The following is a 21,674-nucleotide window of genomic DNA, read 5'->3' as shown; positions in this document are numbered from 1 at the left end:
ACCAATGAACACCCCTAAATACACTACCTACATTATACTCCTACTACCTAAACAACTAAAAATTTCCAGCATTATCAGAAGCTTCTCCTTGAATACTCTAAAAAAAAAACTCCACATAAATTTAGTTATACTCCGTATATATATATAGACAGTCTCTCAGTCTTGTCGTCTCTTCCAAGGTGAAAGACTGTCACACACTGTTCCTTGCTTGCTATCTAGCTTACTTCTACTGTTACATACTCACCTGCTCCAACTCAACTCGCTCACTGAGTCCAGATCTACCTCTCGCTTCTCTCACCGAGTCAACTCGCCACCGATTCCCGGCGATGTTCGCCGCCGCTCCGTCGACGGCATAATTACCTTAATTAAGTGAATTAATTAAATATGTTTAAGTGGAGAAATCACGAGAGGAGTAAAATCACCGCGATCTTCAAACTCCAGTTTCACATCACTCAGGTTAATTTCCTCATTAATTTGTGTTAATTTTTGTCGGCAATGTCATTTTCGCCTTTTTTTAAATATTTTTTTGATTTTTTTAGCAATGTACAATCATGTGACCTCATATTCAACTACTACTGCCACTTTTTAAATTAATGATTAAGTTTTTATTCGGTTCCGAGGAGTATTTTAATCAAATGTAAATATTTCATTTTATTAGCAATGTACAATCATGTGTAATTTGATTTTATTTTTAATTGTTAATTAGTGTTGAATTGATGATAATGACGGTGATTAATGTGTGATTAATTGATAATGTGAAGGTGGCGGAGTATGGCGAAAGTGGATTAGTGATATCAGTGGTGCCGGCGGAGAATGGAAAACCGACGGCGAAATTAGAGAAATGTGTGATTAAAGAGAATAATTGTGTTTGGGAGAATCCTGTATATGAGACTGTCAAATTCATACTAGATCCTAAATCCGGCAAGATTCTTGATAGAATCTACTATTTCCTCATCTCCACTGTATGTCCACTCTTTCAATTTTTACCTTTTTACTTTCTGTTTTCAAGCGCATTTTAATTGGATGCACTGACAGTGGCGGAGTTAGTATTTGAAGTTATGGTGGCTAAATCATAGGTTTCAATTTAGTTAACAAGGCGAATTAATAGTGTCATGATGAGAATTAGGAAAATATCGAGAATTTGAACTAAAAGTTTCGTTATTAGGAGCTGTTGTCTCTGCTAACCTCGCTTGTTCCGCTAATGTGCATTTGAGGAGCATTTGGTTTGAGTACGTGATGATAATTCGTGAGACGGCTTAGATGAATTTTGAAGTTAATGAAAAAGTGTGATCATCTTTAGATTTGTGTCACATATTGCAAGAGCATGTGTTCTCAGGTGCACCTAACACATGGTGTCTATGATTTGGGTGGGTCTTGTCATTTTGTATGAGACGGTCTCACACTTGAGACCTAGTGGTCTAAAAACATTAATTTTATGTTTTTGTGTATAGTAGATGTTGGATTTGTGTTTTGATTCTGTTAGTCGCCGCTTCGAACGACTATTCTGCCATGTGGACGTAGCTAACACACCGTTAGTGAACCACGTAAATCTGTGCGTTTTGTCTTTATTGTTCTTTATTTGTTCTTTCTTGCTTCTGTTACAACAGTAGATTTTTGTCGATTTTTTCAAGTAAATTAGATTTTGTTGATTGAAGTTAATTGCGTTGATGTAATGTGGATTATCTAATGCAGGGATCAGGTAAGGGAAGTCTAGTGGGAGAGTTTTGTGTGAATATATCAGAGTATATAGGAGCGACGAAGGCTTGTTCTCTTTCTTTTCCTTTCAAGAATTCGGTTTCGGACACTAAATTGCATGTTAGTACTGCTGTTAAATCTCTCTCTTTGATATATAGTTTTTTTTAATAGTTGTGCAAATATTCTAAAGAGATTGCTTTTGGGTCTTTAGGCCAATCTTTACCAAATTACCGTTTACAAATCTCTGTCTTGGATTGTTTACTTTGAAAATGAACGGTGATGTGGGTATTTTACTGCATTAAGAAAGGATGTATTACTGAATTTTAAGCTTTCTTAATCAATGTGATTGCTTAATGTGCGTAGGTTTTAATTCAAAGGATGCAGGAAAATGTTAACCAAAGGTGAGGGTCAATATCTATTTTTGTCTTTACTGTACCTGCCTTTGTATGCGACATTTCGCCAATTTTCTTCTTTTTTGGTGGTTGTGATGTTAACTGTCATGCTTTATATGATTTTCAGAGAACTTGAAGATATTGAAGATCTAAAACTAAAACAAGATGATCGTACTTTGAGACGGTATTTTAGCAATGGTGATGTTGAAGATGGCGTCCAGACTTCCGTTCAAGTAAGATTTTGGAAATTCCTATTCTCTATGTAAATATTCACTGGCATTATCAAGTTCATCAGTAAATATGAATCATATTGTGATAAATTTGTTTCTGGAATTTTAATTGATTAGTATTTGATATAGCACGATATGAGAGTTCTGGGGCTTGAGGAGAGTATGGTGACGGAGAGGGCAAAATGGAGGGAAAGGATACATGTGGATTTTTAGTATTTGATGTTTTTTGACATATTTAGTGTTTTTTTATTTAATTTAAAGAAATTAATTTATTTATTTTTCTCTCCTTTATTACACTTTTTCACCAACCACTTCCTTATAGATTTCATCTGGTTCATTCCGGATCCTTCACTCTATTTCGGTTTTTAAAAATCGTTTTAATCTTTTCTCTCGATTTAAATTTTAAGTTTTTATAAAAGAAAGACGGAATTCGATTTTAAAACCCCTAAGTTCACATTGACTTTCAATTACATTTTCGTTCTTCCTTTTTGTTTTTCATCTTCCCTTTTTTATTCGCATTTTGAGGCGTGCGTGCACCCATGGACGGTTCGAAAAGATGATTCATGTCAGCCGACCCCAAATCATTTTGGGATTAAGGCTCTGATGTTGTTGTTGTTGTTGTTGTAGTATTTGATATTCAAACGAAGCAAATGATCTTATGATTGCTGCTTGTGCAGGTCGAACCTTTGAGAAAAGCGTCTTCACTCCAGCCAACAACCTTACATGGTACACGTAGAGGCTCAAGTGGTTCTGACGTTACGCTTTCGAGCACTGATAGTAGTTCTGGACTTTCTCCGCGAGAAGTTGGAGTACTAAATAATAATAGCAGTAAGAATCAAGATCAGCAAAGAACACAATGGGAACTCGCAATCGTCCCTGTTAATGATTCAAGCTCAGTCTACTCCTTGAACAGTCCCAGAGATGCCTTTCTCAGTGAGACATCTCACATGGGTTTGGATGATTCGGTCGACAGGCTGAAGGCTGACCTCGTTGCTTTGTCCAGGAGGGCTGAAGTCTCAGAGTTAGAGTTGCAAACTCTTCGAAAGCAGATTGTGAAGGAGAGCAAGAAAGGACAGGATATGTTGAGGGAAATCACCTTCTTAAAAGAGGAGAAGAATGAGCTCAAGGATGAATGCGAAAAGCTCAAAGCCTATCGGAAACGTTCTGATGACTTTAAAGTCAAAAGCAAATTCCAATTTGAAGGGGACCCGTGGACTTTCCTTGAAGAGATCAAAGAAGAGCTTAACTATGAGAAGGAGATCAATGCCAATCTCCGGGTACAGCTTCAAAAGACACAGGATTCCAATGCCGAGCTGCTTTTTGCAGTCCAGGATTTGGAGGAAATGTTGGAAAAGAATAATCGGGGAATCTCCCATGGGTCTAATAGATTGGCATCTGGGGAGAGTGCCGTGGAAATTGAGGAAAGTTTGCTTAAAAGCCAGAGCGATGATGATGAAGAACAAAAGGCTCTGGAAGAGCTTGTTAGGCAGCATAGTGGGGCCCAAGAAACCTATTTACTCGAACAGAAGATAATGGATTTGTGTAGTGAAATTGAGATGTACAGGAGAGATAAGGATGAGCTGGAGATGCAAATGGAGCAACTTGCCTTAGACTACGAGATTTTAAAGCAAGAAAACCACGAATATTGTTCGAGATTGGACCAAAATCATCTCCAGGACCAGCTCAAGATGCAATGTGAAGGATCAAGCTCTTACGCAGCAATGAAAGAGCTTGAAAGTTTGAGAGAGAAGCTCGAGAATGAACTCACTGAGAAATCAGAAAAATTATCACATTGTTTGGGTACAATAAAGGACCTTGAAGCTCGTAACGTGAGCCTCAAACAAGAGCTACAGCAACAAGCAGAAGCCTTTACAGCTGACATGGGCGCTGTCACTCATGCCAAGACGGTGCAGGAGAAGAGAGCTTTGCAAGCTGAAGAAGCTCTCACTCAGTGTGATGCTATTATAAATGAACTTGAAACGAAGATAGAGGAATTGGAGAGTGAACGAGAGAAGAATCTAAAAGAGTTGACAAGCTCTTTAGCAACCATTAAAGAGCTTGAGGAACAAAATGAAGCATATGAAACTAGTATGGAAACTTTAGTTCATGCCAAAATGGATCAGGAGCAGAGAGCGGTCCAAGCAGAAGCTGCTGTTACTCAGTGTCATGCTACCATCAACGAGCTCGAGGCTAATGTACAAAATCTGGAGAATGAACTCAAAATGCATTCAGAAGAGTCTTCTAGTACTTTGGGTAAAATAAAGGAACTTGAAGCACATATTCAAAATCTCGAAGAAGAGATGGAGAAACAGGTGGAAAGTTTTGAAGCTGATCTAGAGGTTGTCACTCGTGCTAAAGTGGATGAGGAACAACGAGCTATCCGAGCAGAGGAAGCGCTTAGATTAGTGAGGTGGAAAAATGCGAATACTGCTGCGAGAATTCAAGATGAGTTCAAGAGACTGTCCACACAAATGCAGTCATCTTTTGATGCGAATGAAAAGCTGGCGAGTAAAGCATTGACGGAAGCTAGTGAATTAAGAATGCATAATCGTCATCTTCAGGATTTGCTAAAGAAGGCAAATGATGAGGTTCAATCAGCTAAGTATGATTATGAAAGGAAGTTGCTTGATCTATGTGGGCAAATTGAAGAGAAATCAAAATTAGTGGAAACTGAAAAAGAACTAGCTGATGAAGTTCAGAAGGACTCTTCTGCTCGGGAATTGGAACTTAGAACCGAAATAAAATTGCTGAGATCTGAGCTGGAACAAATGAAAACACAGGTTGTAGAAAAAGATGAGCTTCTTCAAAGAGAGGAGATGGAAAGAGCTAATATAAAGGAGGTGGAAGGAAAGTCAACGGAGGAAGTTAGAAATCTTCAATTTGAAGTAGATGAATTAAGAGGGCAGTGTGAGAACTTGAAGCACTCTCTGTACGAGGATGAGTCTGAAAAGGAGAGACTAAGGAAGCAGGTGTTCCAACTTCAAGCAGATCTGAAGAAGAGGGATGAAATTGTTTCGAGTATTGAGAAGAAGTTGAAAGAAAACAATGGAGGTGTTGTCCAAGAAACGTCAAAGGCGATTGCTAAAAACGCAAAATCCGAGGCAGCAGTGCGGCCTAATAAGGAAGTTGGTTCCAAGGAAGTCGTGACTTTGAAGGAGAGAGTAAAATTGCTTGAGGTAATTACTATTTACTGTTTCATTTGACCCAACTATGGGTTTTATATACTTGAGAGTTGATATTGACATTTGGTCTCTATGATATATCAAATGCTTTGCTTTGAGTACTGACCTCTTGAATAGCCAGAAAGTCTGAAAATGTTTTCTGTTTGTCAGGGACAAATTAAGTCGAAAGAGACTGCATTTGAAACCTCTGCTACTGCTTTCTTGGCTAAGGAAAGAATTCTTCAGAGCAAAATCGAGGAACTTGAAACCAGATTAGGGGGACTCGAAGTTAGTCGAGTCGTAAGCCATGACAATGAAGTTAACGAGGTATGTGGGTTTGTTAGTTCTGTCATTCAGGAACATGGCTATTCGTTTAGTTTATACTCGTAATGCAATGAGATGACGTATTTTTCTTTGATATTGATCTGGATCCCATTATGAATAAGTTTAAGGTCTCAATTCTTTGCGTTTGCTACATGGTGAACTAGTGCTATTTTACACTTCTTATACTATGAGCATTAGGTCTAGGCACTTCTCAACACAAATTTCATCAATTATCATTCACAGTCAGTCTCTTTGACTACCCTTTACCCCGCCATGACGAGTGCTCTTGAGACAAAGAATGTCGTTGTATTGATCATGACCATGGGAACTTAATCCTTTTGTTGTATGGGAACCAACCAAACAGTCTCACAGTTTTGATGCTGATGGGTTTGAAGTTGCGTACTATTATTCGGTGCCTTAACAAAGCTTCTTAACAATTGCATATTACTACCTAGTAAAACTGTGTAAACATACCCAAGAAATGATCAACTGTGGCTTAAATTTTTTTTTACTTTATGATGCAGGAAAAAGTGTCTGTTGGGACACAAGTCACGAGTGATGTTAACCCATCCGCATCAGAGTCGAATAGGTACCTTTTACACAATACAGTGTTTCTTTTCTTTTCGTCGTAAGTTTACAGATAACCCTGACATCCGGCGACCAAACCTTGCAGTAATGGCGAAATCCCATCTGAAACCAAACAAACACCGTCGTCAGACAATGATTCTGGAGAGCAACAGAAGTTGGATATATTGTTGAAGGAGATGGTTATACTAAAGGAAAGAAACAACTCCATGGAAGAGGAGCTAAAGGAAATGCAGGAAAGATATTCAGAAATAAGTCTTAAATTCGCAGAAGTAGAAGGAGAAAGACAACAATTAGTCATGAAGCTGCGAAACCTAAAGAACAAAAAAAACCGAGAATAAGTTAAAGCCAATCTACAGTTTTCTTGCACAGTAAGAGTTCAAGTGACCTTATCACTAATAACTTCATGTATAAATTTCCTCATTCTTTTTTTTTTTTTTTTTTTAAATTTGTTTTCCTTTGTTATTTGGGGTAAAATGAATGTGATTTACTGCAGTTAGTATTATACTGGACTACAGAATAGGCAGGGTTATTAACGGTATGTGTTGAATTTTAGAACTTTAGCCCAAGGAGGGTGACAAGCTGGACTTGATATTGTTTTTGTATTAATATATATAAAAGTACTGTTCATTTATTTGTTTATGAATGGGCTAGATGTATAAAACTCTTCCGTCTGTAATCAATGTTACTCGGTTTGCAAAAACATACAATTAGACCTGCATTGTTTTATGGCTCTGAGTGTGGGGTTGTGAAACATTGTCATGCTGAAAAGATAAATGTGGTAAAACTGCACTATGCTACGACGTATATATGTGCTGCATACAACGAAGGATCGACTTCGAAATTAGTCAATCATACCACGTTCTAAGTGGTATGTGTTGGGTGATTAACGTCAATCTCCCACTCCAACATAAGAGAACATAACTGAGGAGTCAACCACTGACCTTTTTAAATCAGCAGCAGCACATCCGAGTTAGTATCTGATTCTCACTTTAACTCACTATCACGCCAATGCACCGTGTACAGTCTAAACCCGATCCATAGTATTACTTGACTCCAAAAAGGGACTTTCACCTCTCCACCTTACCATTAGCAAGAATTTTACCTTTGCGTTCGTCTACAACCTGAAAACAATTTACCTTCGCCGCCTCCCCCCGCGAACAAAACATGTGCACGTTTTTTCCGTTTCTAGTTATCTTGTGAGGTCGTTACTGCACATCCATCCAGACGGTATAAGCCACGACATATCCTCCCTTCACGAGGACCATAGAACCCTTAGTCACCTTCATAACTCACCCATAAGTTTTATATCCATAACCTTCGTAGCTCAACTAACTAGGTGAGATAAATTCTGACGCAACTTTGGAAGATCAGCAACCTTGTCCAAAGTGTGCACCCACCTCATTTGACATTTTGGTTTTCACTACTCTAACACCCATATGAATTCAACCATTAAGTTATCAACCAAACTCAATTTCCTAGCCACACCTTCTTTGAGCTCTTAAAAACTATCCTTCCGGGTGCAAACATGGTTGACAGTTGACACAGCAACCAAAATATAATATTCATTCTTCCTTAGCTTGGAAGACTCATCGTTCATCTCCGTAACCACAAATAAGGCACTATCATCGGTAAGGAAACAACCACTACTTCCTTCAAGTAGGTGTCGCCCTTGTTTTCTTCGTTCCCGCATTTCTTAGGAAAGAAGTGTTTAATATGCCTAAGATCACCACACTTGAAATACTTTGGCCATGTTCTTTCTAACTTAATTTCAGCTCATTTCAGTTCGGTCCAGTTCAGTTCAGCCCATCTATTCACAAATTAACTCTTACTCCAACTCTATTCAATTCAGCTCAGCTTCATTCAGTTTAGTTCAATTCAGCTTCATTCAATTTAGTTCAGCTCCTTTCAGCCAAAAAGAACAAGGCCTTGGTATCATTACTAGAAGCGTTTCCTGGATCGAGACATGTCATTGTTCAAATGGTTCAATTCATCCTCCCTAACGTTCGACCTTTGCTATCTCGAACAGCTGCAATTGTAACCATATTGTCGCTCCGTACCCCAGCCTTGTCCTTTTTCCTCGCATCAAAGGATAATAAAGACGTCTATGCTTGCTCCATAGTGATGGTGCCTTTACCGCATAGAATAGTATCCACATAAGCCGCATATGTGTCCGAGGGAGAATTGAGGAGTAATAACGCCTTATCTTCCTCCTCAAAATTTACTTCGATCTTCTTTTACTCGTCTAACAGTCCATTGAATGTCCAATTAAATTTTTATCCTCATCATCCATCCTCAAACGGTACAATCGTCGCTTGAATAGTAACTTGGTGGTCAAACTCTTCGCTATGTAGAGCTTCTCCAACCTTAATTCTCCCATATCGATGATAGAGAGTCGTCATCATCAAGAACACAATTGATGACTAAATTCGAGATGCATAACGTTATAGTACTTGCACACTTGGTGAAAACATCTTCACAGTCGTTATCGCTCATCTTCTCCGCCTTGTCATTATCTCCTTTCAAAGCTCTAGCCAAGCCAAGATGTGTGCTAGAAGATTGTTCATCCTTCTTTGCCAAAGGGAGAAGTTTCCTGTTAAATTTCGATACCACAAATAAATTGAGACCCCATATTTGACATCCTTGCGCATTAAATCAGCCACCATACCTAGCCTAATGGCTCTGATACCACTGGTGGGAGATTGACGCTAATTTTCTAACCGTATGTATGTTTGTAGTCAATCAAGTGTTTAAGAGTCTAATAATGCAAAACAATTAAATCGACCAAGAAAAACAATCGAAAATCTAAATTGATTTATTTAACAAAATCCAATATGAATTTGATCATAAATGAGACTTGAATGAATGGCCGACCTATGAAGGGATCTGTTAGAGCTCGTCGATACTTTTACATCAAAATTAATGACAGAAAAAATCACTGATTTCATTAGGACAATTTTGATTATTACTTTCAACGATGTCAAAAAATTAAATGGATGACAATGAAGAGGTATGCAATGTGGAAGATACACTTCCATACCTAGGCTCGGACGTGTATCTCCCACGTTCAGACATTGATTTCCCAAATAATGATGATGTGGTTGTTAATAACGATTTGGGTAATTTTGTAGTCCTACCAGGTTCAAGTCTAAAGAAAACTTAATAACAGAAATAAAATATATTTAATTAGATTAGTTGAGTTGTTTTTCTTTTTCGTTTTTAGGTCATAATATCACAACTCTACATTTTGTTATGTATTCCATCATTTGTAAATTTTTTTTATGCTAATATGTTACTAGCCCTCAACTTCTTCTACAAATTTGATTGTTTGGCCGTAATGTGGACTAATTACATTGTCCCCTACTCCCCTTAAAACAGGGAAAAAAATGCATGGAACTGTCTGAAATAGTACCCATGTGTTTCACATTATTCTACTATTAACAAACTAGCTTGATTGGAAGTAAAATACAGTCAATAAGTTGGTCAAATAGAGGAGCTACATTGAGAATATGTATGCATTTTGTCTTTTTATTACACATGCATACAATTTTGTTAGAACGGTTTTACTAATGTGTGCCCTAAGGGTACATATCAAGAGCGTAAAAAAAGAAAGATTTAGGGTATTAATATATTTCACTAGGAAAAAATGGGTTAAACTTGCATTTTTCATGTTATATTTGTTTGATTCTTTCTTTATTTAAATTTTTAATGTATAATTTTAGGATACTCCTTAGAAAAACCGTTGTTAGAATATTCTATTCAATTAGCTTACCTAATGTTCTCTTCTATGCATGGATTAACCCATACACTGATCATACACATCATCATAATTTAATGTGATGCATCTAGTCAGATTATTCACTTTGCATCTTTTTCTGCTTTATTATTTGTTTATCATAGTGTAAGTGTAATGTCACTTTTAGATTATACTATTATATAGAAGGATCCGATAAAGCACCAATTAAATCGAAGAAAAATCGAAATCATATACGCGTATCATATTTCCGAAAATCAGATCAGATCAAACTATAAAAATAGCGTAATCCGTGATGTGTACGATGGCTAAAGCTATATGTTAACTATACAACTTGATATATTGTATATCGGTTTTTCTAACGCGTGCCCTAAGGGCACACATTAATACTTAGTTAGGCATATGTTAAGCATTATCCATAATTAAGATTCTCTCATTTACCTTAATTATATTTTATTTTCCTCTCTCCTAAATACTTTTTCCTCCCACCAATATCTTTCCCTTAAATTTCTACATAACTTATTCATAACTTAAATTTATACATATTTTTTAAATCAGTTTTTCATCTACCCAAATCAATGATGATAAATCTAAATCGACTCCGATGCAACGAACAGTCCTCCTGCAAGGTATGTGGTTTTTCTTTAGGTATTTGTTTTCAATATAAATTGTTGTATCTTAAACACCAATAAAAATCAATTGATTGTGCATTTGTTCCGTAATAATTCGCCAAGTATGCTTTGAATGGTGTTATTTTATTAATATAAGCATGTAGATGGATCAACTGACTATTGCCATCCATGATTCATTATTGGATTAAAAATGCTAATTTGGTATATGACGTGTGTTTTTAGGTCAAGTGTACGGTATGTGAGGCTCGCACTCGTGTTTTAATTGTACAATACTATGAAGATTGAAGAGTCGTATACTCAGTAGCATAATAATGTCACTTGGAATTGCCGCTAAGAAGAGGAAAAAAAGATGCCCAAGTACGAGAAGGCTTGAATCCCAATTTTTTTGTATAAAGAAGTAGAATAAATTTAGAGGTTTTATTGTATTTGGTGTACATTTAATTTATTTTTTATATTTTAGAAATTTATAATTACGTTTGTTTTACTTTTTATGTTCTAAGTTGTTATAATTTTCATTGAGAAAATGATTGTACTTGACTACAAAAAAAAGTTAGGTATGAATTTGAGTAACAATTTTTCCTAAAAAAAAATGAATTTGAGTAACAACACTCAAAAAAAAAAAAAAGTCAAATTTCATAAGTTATGAAAATCATACGTGAGAATATTTAGGAGAGAGGGAGAGATATTGGTGGGAGCAAAAAATATTAAGGAGAGAGAAAAAGAAAAGATAACTAATTAAGGTAAATATGAGAATCTTAATTATGGATAATGCTTAACCTATGCCTAAGTAAGTATTAATGTGTGCCCTTAGGGCACGCATTAGAAAAACCGATTGTATATATACCAATTATTATAAAATGAACAATTTGATACATTCTTTAGTACGGCCTGATTAAATCACTATCATCTGAAATACATCAGCAAAACGGGTGGTATCCTTATTAAGTTTAGACCAATAAAATGTTGGCATTTTTCTGATAAAAAGTTATTACCAGTTTATTATAAAAAGTAATAATTTTAGTTATAACTTCATTTATATTACTAATTGATCATTGTCATTTTATTTTATAATGGTGATAATTTTTTTCGTCTTAAATTAAGACAGTCTGAAATAAAAATTTACAAAATTAAATGCATGATGATGTTCATAACTAGCAAGTTCTAAAATGAAACTATATTAAAAATAGAAGGTAAATAGTCAACTTGTTCACTAGAAAACTAAAAATTACGTAGACAAGCTTAGCTTTTGGCACGTCAAAAAGACCCTTGGAGTATAGTTTATATGAACTTTATTAGGGTCATAGTTACATAAAAGTGGCACTATCTATATATGTACCTTTAATCCTTCATTCATCTTGCCCCTTATCAAAATTCGGTAAAAATATAGCTCTTTTAAGTACTGTCGGATCCTAGGACAAAAATTTGGTGATGTCAAGTTTTGGACAATTCATTATTTTATCCAATTTTATCTACTAACTAATAGCTACTTTAGTAGTTATACTATGTTTTGAAATATGAATTAATTTGGTTGTGATAAATGATGTAATGATCAAGGTGAATGTAGCTCTCAAGGCTTAAGTCATTAAATGCAAACTTTTCGCAATTGCAATTATTGCAAAAATAAAGAGAAATATAATTCATAGACATTAATTTTTTCAAAAAAAATTTAATTCCCGAGTAATAGATGATCAAAGTAGACATCAAAGTAGCTCTCAAGGCTTAAGTTATCTTGGTCATACTTGTCTGGTTGTGTACTGGCATCACGGATCATGAATCTTTTTCATCGTTTTGTGGTTTAATTCATGAGCATCCCCAAAATTACACGATGTCACCAATCCTTAGACATTTCTCTAGCAGAAGACTTAAATACGGGGTTCTTATGGGTAATCGGAAAAGAATGTACTTATTCATTTTAAAGCTCATATATAAGCTTCTTAAATCATAACAAATATTCACATATAAAACTCTGGTATTACATAAACAAATTATCGCACGAATTGAAGGGAGATGACTGGAATACAATTTCCGCCATGAGTTTAGTTGGGAAACTAAAACCTAAGAATTACGAAGTATTATAGAGTTTTAAATCTCGTATCAACCAAATAAGTCCTTAGCGTGTGCAATAAATTCAACATTAGGGAGAAGGAAATAGTTAGAGCTGGCAAGTCTGACCCGACCCGAGTGACCCGACCCGAACCCGAGCAAACCCGACCCGACCCGAACCCGAAAATACTGTGACCCGAAACCGACCCGATGATGACTCGTAACCCGACACGACCCGATTATCAGTGACCCGAACCCGACCCAGACCCGACCCGATATTGACCCGACCCGATACTGACCCGATTAAATTGATTACCCGATAATTATTAAGCTTAATTTTGATCAAAATGAAAGTAATTTTGTGTTTAGATTGATATGTTTGACTTAGTAATGAATTAATTAAACCAAATAATAGGTTAAAAACTAAATTTAATGGTAAAAAATTATAGTAATGCGATTAACTTACCGGACCCGATAATGACCCGACCCAAACCCGACCCGACCCGGCACATCATTTGACCCGAAATGACCCGACCCGATAACGACCCGAACCCAACCCGACTCGACCCGAAAGGGTATGCTGACCCGATATGACCCGAACCCGATATGACCCGACCCGACGTGACCCGACCCAAACCCGACCCGACTGACCCGATTGCCACCTCTAGAAATAGTGACTTAGTGAGTGAACTAATGTCCATGTTTACACGGAAATGGTGTATGAATAATTATAAAACTCTTTGATAGGGAAGAGAAATAAGTTTCTATGAATAGTAATATAGAGCCAAAATCCATATACTCATTGACAAAATTAGAAATATCACTTTCGATTTGTGGCATTAATTTGGTGGTGAGGCAAAAAAGGAGGTCGCCGTCCATTTACTCGGTCCTTCAATCCACATGGTATATCTCCATAATTAGGACACCTTAGGTCCACAATGCACCTTAGAATCTTAGATGTAATATATCTATATGATTGAGCAAAGTTTATTGGTCATATTATATATTATTCTTTCCGTTTCAATTATAACAAAAGTATAAGTTAGTATTTTACCTCGTGAACTTAGTTTTTTTTTTTTTAACATGCATTTCCGTTTACATACGAATTATTGAATCTCGATAATTCTGTGTATAAATAAATGTAAAAGTTGTAAGTGGTCAAAGTGAGTAGATAACCAAATTGTAAAACTAGTAGATGGATGTTAGTCTATGATGTTATTATGATATTGTGGAAAGGCGTTGGACTTTTGATAGACTCTCATTGAAGTTTAAATGATTAAAGGATAATTTCATAATACTAAGTTAGTTCAACTTTATATGAAAGTTTTCTTTCGTTACTCGACTTATATGGTCTATGGTGTTTTGACTTTTAATAACAAAAACCGAGTATACATTTATTTATAAGACTCTATATATCTATTCCCTAAAAAAGTACACCTTGTATTATAGAGATCTAAGAATGTAGAAAAGGAAGCCCAATTTAAAATTTAAGTTAGAAATTATTGAAATATGTGATATTTGTATAATACCAAAAGGGCACAACAACAATACAATTCAATACTACAACTTAATAGAATTACCCTTCCTAATTATAAGTTATTAATATTTATATTAGCTTTATAATTTTATGACCAAAAAAATAAAAAATAAAAATTCAACGTATGAAATATGGTCCTATTTTTTTAGATTGAAACTATTTGAATTCAACTAATAAATTTTACTTATTTAAAAAGAATTGAACAAACTAGAATTGAACTCGTGTAGTATTCTGAAATCAAATCCAAAAGAACGAGAATGCGTAAAAAGTTCAAATAATACATGCAAGGTTGATAATTGTGTTATTCAAATTAGCTTATTAAGCTTGAAATTAAATGATATACAACAAAATTACTTGCTCAAGGGTATGAGCTTAATATATTTTGTTATGGTGTCATCCATATGGAGTATCTTACATGACAATACCTTCATTCAAAGGTCATAATAAGCTAAAGAATTAACATTCAAAGGTCATAATAAGCTAAAGAATTAACATGCTTGTAGCATTATATTTATAATCCTACAACAAAATTTCATGTCTTTACATCTCCACTTGATCAACATATATATAGAGAACTTGATCATGATCACCTATGTGAGCACAAAAAGTGCTCCCTAATGTCATCAAATGCACATTGACCTTACACTAAGGCCAAATTGAAAAAATGTTAGAAAAACCTATACCTCCATTTTCTATTTTTCTCTTTTATCTAAAAAAACATCATCAGATAACGTCATCTCATTTTCATTCACAGAATGATTCGTCTTTTTTCTCATATTTTCCGAGTATTTTAATTAAATCATATTTTATGAGATATCAACCCATGAACCACAACAAGGGAGATAATGAATGAACGATCCATGTTAGAAACCATCTCCAAGCTCAATACATCATTTCCCAACATTACACCTCCTACCGACTGTTTTCTCTTAATCTCCGCAGCCAAAGCTCCGTCGCCTCGTATAATATTGAACTCGGATTTTTGAGGACAACCTTGGATTTTAAAGCAAGATGTTGTTTGTGATTTATCACCTCCTAAAACCACTTGACATGAAAATCCATTATTTTTCTTGCTCAAAACTTTGCTTATTTTCTTTACTTGAAACCATGGCTTCACTTTCTTTACTTGATCGCACATGTAACCATTCCAATGCTCATTTAATCTCAATTTCTGAAAATATCACAATCCAACTAAGATTAGATACATGTAAATATTGGCATATTGCAACTTCTCTTGTAATTTCAGTAACGATTAGGTTTTTCTAACGCGTGTCCTAAGAGCAGCTGATGCGGAGAATATATCATGAAAAATTAATGTACAAGCTCATATTTGCCATAATTAGTGAGATATTCTCAACCGTATTTCTTTATTTAGCTTATTAACATGTGCCAAAACCATTTCAATAAAGAATAACAAAATTCAGTACTATCAGGTGACGCGTTACCTTTCTTAACAAAGTGCATAAGACATTTCCCTTAAGATCCATAAGAAAAACTTGGCTACTACACTTGGTGTCGTAATTATCGATACGATAAGCAAGATTGCCATTAGAATCATAAATGGTACAACCATTGCTACTAAGCACAAGGGACTTCAACCATATTGTGTATTTCTCTCGTTCTTCTGATGAGCTAACGGAATTATTAGCAGATAACAAATGAGGGTGTATCTTTGGTGCCATAATATTATTATTAATGATTTAATGTATAATTTTTTATGATGATTATTTCTTAAGAATTTGTAAGAAATAATGGAGTAGTGAGGAAGAAGTCTAAGTATATGTGGTGGTTCTAAAATGATGACCACTTTGAATGGTCTCCATATATAAAGGAGTAGTGTTGTGGAAAGCAATCACTATGCCACCAGATATCGATAACCCCACTCGATATTTTTTATATTTTTTGCAATTTATGAACGTTTATTTTATTAGGTATAATATTTTTTTGGTATAAACCATCCGGTTTAATCCGGATTCGAGCCGGGTAGGACCACTAGAGCGGTAAAGCTCTCCCTCATGAGTTTTAACACTGCTGCGTTCTCAGAGCTCGGATACGAGACTTTTGGTTAAGTTAGAACAACCCCTTACCAGTTGATCTAAGTGGTCATGAATTTATTAGGTATAATATGAAGTGAGTTTTTAATAAAATAGAGGCATATGTGATAATAAGTCATTAATAAGTCTACGTTAGTTATCGATCAATGAAATTAATTTGGAATCTTTTGGACGTATGTATATAGCTGACATAGAATCATTGGAGATATACTCCATATGATTTATATGTATTAATTATTGGAAAATGAAAGGGCGCCACCGGGTGACACCCAATTTGGGCGCCACCCTCTCACATGGGGTGAGTGCGGGCCCCTTCAATAAAGAATGCTTGTGAGAGGGTGGCACCCAATTTGGGCGTCACCCGGTGGCGCCCTATCACTATCCTTAATTATTTGATTATTATATAACTTTATGAGATATGTATGTGAACTCCGTCAAGTTTCTGGAGAACGGTTTTTGCGTAAGATGGTTTTATATATGTATAGTCTGTTTATATTTTACCTAAATAATATTTCAAATAACTTGCAATATCTACCATGGTTTATACTAGTGGTAAATGTGTTTTTAGTGTGATCCGATAGGAGTAATATATAATTTAGTTGTAAACTCAGTTTAATTAGGGTGAATATTAATTTATTGGTTACTAAATATTAAACAATGAAGGTTCAAGCTTTCTATAATGTGAACTCATCCTCTAAGCAATGGGGTCTTAAATTATACTCCCTTCGTTCTAGACTCCTAGCCAACTGTATGTTGCCTATTTAACAATGGAAAAATCATGTCAAAAAATTTAAAAAAAATGGCATCTCAAGACTCCATAGGTCTAAATGTGGCCACGCACTAATGGTTTATACCATGGTTTATACATATCTACCATGGTTTATACATATGAACTGTTTGATTTTAGGTTTTACTCAGTAGTTAATTAAAATGGAGCATTCAAGTCTAATAAATATATACGGAGTATATATGGAGTAGAAACTCAAACAATTTAAGAAAATGAGATGGGTTTAAAATTAGTTAGACATAATGAGTCATGTCATCATCTGGTGGTTTGTTTTTTAATAAATCTGAAGGTAGTCCTTATCTGACACAACTTCCCAAATTTTCATACGACATTTAATTTTCAAGTAGACCCCTTTGGTTTGTTCTATTTTGTGTGATTCATACTAATCGTTGCTTGGGACAACGAAAATTGATAAACGCATAAAGCAAAATTAAGGGCCTTGTATGAACCTTACAAAATACGGAGTAGACAATATCAAAAGGGTCTGTCTAAAAATGTTACTCCATATGCGAAAACTTAGGAAGTTCTTGTGTCAGACATCAACTCATCCCACCGGTTTATTAGCAAAAGAAAAAAAAAAAATTCAAATGATGATAATGTGGATCCATTATATGTAAATAGTTTGAAATCATCACAATTTCTTAAATAGCTTGTACTATTTCGGACCCATTTAAGAAAAATAAATTCTAAATACATTTCCATGTTTGAAACTTTCTTGGCTTCATTATACCGAACTTTACCCTCTTGCATTTCTTTAAGGAAAAACAAAACGCGCAAGAGTAGAATAGAAATATCAAATATAGTATGTACCAATGATGAACAGTCAAAATGTATACAGAAAAGAATGGCACAACGCACATGTACATGCACTAAAAATGCATTTTGATTGGGTTAATGCCATCGTTCTTGAATAGCTAAAGACAAAAGGAAAACGATAAATAAATGTTGCATATCATAGTGGTTATTAATTCCTAAAGGTTTATAGTAGCTGGTATATAGAGTGGTCACAAAAATTTGCTACATAAAATTGCAATATTTGTATTACCCTGAAAACATGGATAGGGTTACGCCCTAACAAAATACAGTCTTTAGGATTATCTCCGTCCACAAATTCTCATTGAAGTTAAAAGCAAAATGCTATTCTCTAGGCATTTTATCTTATTCTTATCTACCCACTTGGACGGATATAAAATCAAGTCGTCTACCCACTGCTAAAAGAGAGAACTGCTTACTATGGGAATTAAACCCCAGATTTTTTGAAGAAAATACCTGATCTTTACCAACAGACCAAACTATAATTACTTAACTAGTAATAACTATTTGACATATATTCTCTATATATTGTCAATGGGGGTTTAATGAACCCTCATTGGAAACGCCACTGATGTGGAATATCCCTTATTAGTTTCATCATATATCTTCACTGTTCTCCACTCGTCTCTACTAACAATAACATGGGCCGACCCAATACACACTACCCACAAGCATCCAACGGCTAGTAGAAGTAATATGGCAATCAATCTCCTTTGCCATATTTGGATTTATTCCATATCATTGTTTATACCATTGTTTATACCATTGTACTTTAGTATATATATCAAGTCGTATGTATATCTTCACACAATAATAATAACAACAGCATTACATTCTCTACATTCATTCGTAATATGGTATCGAGCTAGGGTTATTACCCGACATATCAATTTTTTTCCTCCTCTCCCTTCAATCTTCTTCATTCTTTCGATCCCAATGACGAACTCTGATACTCAAATCCTCGAAAATCCGACTCCACCAAACTACTCCATCATCCACGTTGAAAACACCGGAACAAACATCACGAATATCGTTTTCAACGGCACCAATTACGACGAATGGGCACGATCTTTTCAACTTGCTCGCGCGAAAGGGAAAGACGGATACATCGACGCTCAATCAAAAAGCCTGCTGAAACCGCGACCGACTCGCCTCCTGGCGTTCTACCAATGCTTTGGTAACCGGCTGGATCTTTAACTCAATCGAACCATCCACTCGTCGTACGATCTCGACCAGGCACGAAGCAAAACGGTATGGAACGATATTAAAAATCGTTTTTGTCAAAGTAACGATGCACGTGTATATCGTCTGTGCAGTGATTTACTTGCGTGTCGTCAAGGCCCCACCGAAACTCTTATGGCCTATTACGGTAGTATAACCACGATTTGGGATGAAATGCTTGCTTTCGATCCACTTTAGTCATGCTCCCCTGTAACCCGTGTCGTGATTGGGTGGCTATTATGGATGCTAGACGCGAAAAAAAAACGTATGCGATTTTCTTTTAGGCCTCGATGATAGATTTGATAATGTCCGTTCAATATTCTTGGAACAAATCCCTTCCTGGTCTAGACATTGCATACAATCGCCTCTTCAAAGTAAGAGAGTATCCGTGATATTCACACTTCGAAAACCGAACAGCGCCCTGACGTTATGGCCTTTGCTGCTAAGGTCAATAATGGACCTCGAAATGGGGGACATCGGGACCAGTCCCGTTCCAATAACTTAGGAACTCGACCTTTTTGTTTAGCTTGTCAACGTAATGGTCATTTATGGCAAAAATGTTATCGTGTCACTGGTGACTTTCCGGAATGGTGGGGGGACCGCCCTAGGGACCGTATTTATCTGCCCCCTGGTGCAACTGACCTTAGTCAGGCAGTGTTCGTTCCCGACGAACAAGGCCGTGCAAGATATGCCAAAATCAAAGGAAACTCGTCCTCTGTTTCTGCGACATTCGGGTCTGCTCCTGCCCGCGGTAATACCGGTTCAGGCTCCTCGGGTGCTGGTCTTTTAGGGCCTGGACCGAAGGCCCATATGGCCTCGGGTGCACCGGTCTCGAACGGTGCTGCTGCTTCTTCATCTTCTCGTGGCAGCTTGTCTTTAGGTGCTGATAAGTTGGACTTCAATAATCTAAATCCCAACGACTTGGCTGAAATAACTCAATGGTGGAAATCCCGAAAATTCGAACCCTCTGATCGTCTCAATGGTAACTTTTCTTCTTTAACTTGGATAATCGATACAGGTGCTTCACATCATATGTCCGGCTGTTTTTCTCATTTTTCTAATGTTCGAAATATCGCCCCTTTGAGTGTTGGATTACCAAATGGAAACGTAGCTTTGGCCACTCAAAGTGGTGATATTAAATTATCACCTCGTCTTATTTTACGTAATGTGTTATATGCTCAACATTTAAATTGCAATTTAATTTCCGTCTCAAGTTTATTACTTGACTCGTCTCTTACTATTCAATTTTCTCAACAACTTTGTTTGATTCAGGACCGTTCCTCGAAGACGGTGATTGGAGCGGGTGAGCAAGTCGATGGATTATATTTTCTAAAAAGAGTGCTCCAGGATCCGGTCCAAGCCTATAATACCACCGCCATCGACACTATTGAATTGTGGCACCGTAGGTTGGGACACCCTTCAACTACCATTTCTCGTTTTTTGCCTATTTCCAATAAATCAAACTCTTCTGTTTCTTCATTTCATAGTAAACATTGTGACGTTTGTCTCCGTGCTAAACAAACTCGGTCACATTTTCCGATCAGTTCAAGTATTGCTAATGCTAGTTTTGATTTACTACACTGTGATTTATGGGGTCCTTACTCGGAAAATGCATCATGTGGGTCAACATATTTTTTAACCATTGTTGATGACTTTACTCGATCCACATGGGTTTACTTACTTAAAAAGCGATACTCGAAAAACCTTACTTAATTTCTTTGCTTTAATCGAACGACAGTTTAATAAGAAAATTAAAATTTTTCGAAGCGACAACGACACCGAATTTATTTCGCTTTTTGAACAATTTTTAATGAAAATGGGATAATTTTTCAAACATCTATGGTTGATACTCCACAACAAAATGCCCGTGTTGAACGCAAACATCGTCACATTTTAAATGTTGCACGGGCCCTTCTTTTTCAAGCAAGTTTACCTATCCTCTTTTGGGGTGAATGTATTCTTGCCGCCGTCTACCTTATAAATCGTACACCGAGTTCTATCCATAATGGGAAAACCCCATATGAAATGTTGTTTGAAACCCCATCCATGACCCATATCAAAACCTTTGGTTGTCTTTGCTATGCACGAAATATTAATCGCTCCAATGACAAATTTGCTCCTAGGGGTCGCAAGTGCATTTTCTTAGGCTACCCATATGGCAAAAAGGGTTGGAAGGTATACGATTTGGACACGGGAGTCCATTTCTCCTCTCGCGATGTTATCTTCGTCGAACACGAATTTCCATACCAATCCCTCAACATCCACGACATCGACCACCCTTCATTTCTCCACGACACCCTTACTCCTATCGATCACATAACGATTACTACACCCCCGGTTACATCTCACGAACAACCAACAACTACCCCGATTCCCACACCCACTAATCCCGACACTACCCCATCCACCCCAACCCCAAACGACCCTCCTCACGACCCTCCCATCC

The 21,674-nt window shown here is 36.2% G+C and overlaps 2 protein-coding genes across 2 annotated transcripts; one reads left to right on the top strand and one right to left on the bottom strand.

Moving 5' to 3' along the window:
* Positions 1 to 65: 65 nt before the first annotated feature.
* Positions 66 to 7,080, top strand: LOC141638347 (uncharacterized). The gene is made up of 9 exons (XM_074447747.1): positions 66 to 456; positions 762 to 962; positions 1,693 to 1,815; positions 2,059 to 2,096; positions 2,215 to 2,320; positions 2,995 to 5,493; positions 5,650 to 5,805; positions 6,327 to 6,391; positions 6,476 to 7,080. Exons 1-9 carry the CDS (start codon positions 385 to 387, stop codon positions 6,726 to 6,728), a joined length of 3,513 nt encoding a protein of 1,170 aa, XP_074303848.1. The 5' UTR covers positions 66 to 384; the 3' UTR covers positions 6,729 to 7,080.
* A 7,754-nt stretch (positions 7,081 to 14,834) lies between these two features.
* On the bottom strand, positions 14,835 to 16,158 carry LOC141638358 (protein LURP-one-related 11-like). The gene is made up of 2 exons (XM_074447754.1): positions 15,799 to 16,158; positions 14,835 to 15,524 (listed from the first exon to the last, which is right to left on the bottom strand). The coding sequence occupies exons 1-2, from the start codon at positions 16,033 to 16,035 to the stop codon at positions 15,153 to 15,155; spliced, it is 609 nt and encodes a 202-aa protein (XP_074303855.1). The 5' UTR covers positions 16,036 to 16,158; the 3' UTR covers positions 14,835 to 15,152.
* Positions 16,159 to 21,674: the final 5,516 nt, after the last annotated feature.

The sequence above is a fragment of the Silene latifolia genome, unplaced genomic scaffold (genome assembly GCF_048544455.1).
Source record: "Silene latifolia isolate original U9 population unplaced genomic scaffold, ASM4854445v1 scaffold_20.1, whole genome shotgun sequence".
Lineage (NCBI taxonomy): Eukaryota > Viridiplantae > Streptophyta > Magnoliopsida > Caryophyllales > Caryophyllaceae > Silene > Silene latifolia.
This window is presented reverse-complemented; position numbering and strand designations above follow the sequence as displayed.

Bases quoted from the DNA above. Each gene is read 5' to 3' on its own strand.
- LOC141638347 (XM_074447747.1), top strand. From the start codon at position 385: ATGTTTAAGTGGAGAAATCACGAGAGGAGTAAAATCACCGCGATCTTC. The intron at 963-1,692 runs GTATGTCCACTC...TATCTAATGCAG, and splicing joins ACTATTTCCTCATCTCCACT to GGATCAGGTAAGGGAAGTCT. The intron at 5,806-6,326 runs GTATGTGGGTTT...TTTATGATGCAG, and splicing joins ATGACAATGAAGTTAACGAG to GAAAAAGTGTCTGTTGGGAC.
- LOC141638358 (XM_074447754.1), bottom strand. From the start codon at position 16,035: ATGGCACCAAAGATACACCCTCATTTGTTATCTGCTAATAATTCCGTT. The intron at 15,525-15,798 runs GTAACGCGTCAC...TGATATTTTCAG, and splicing joins TATGCACTTTGTTAAGAAAG to AAATTGAGATTAAATGAGCA.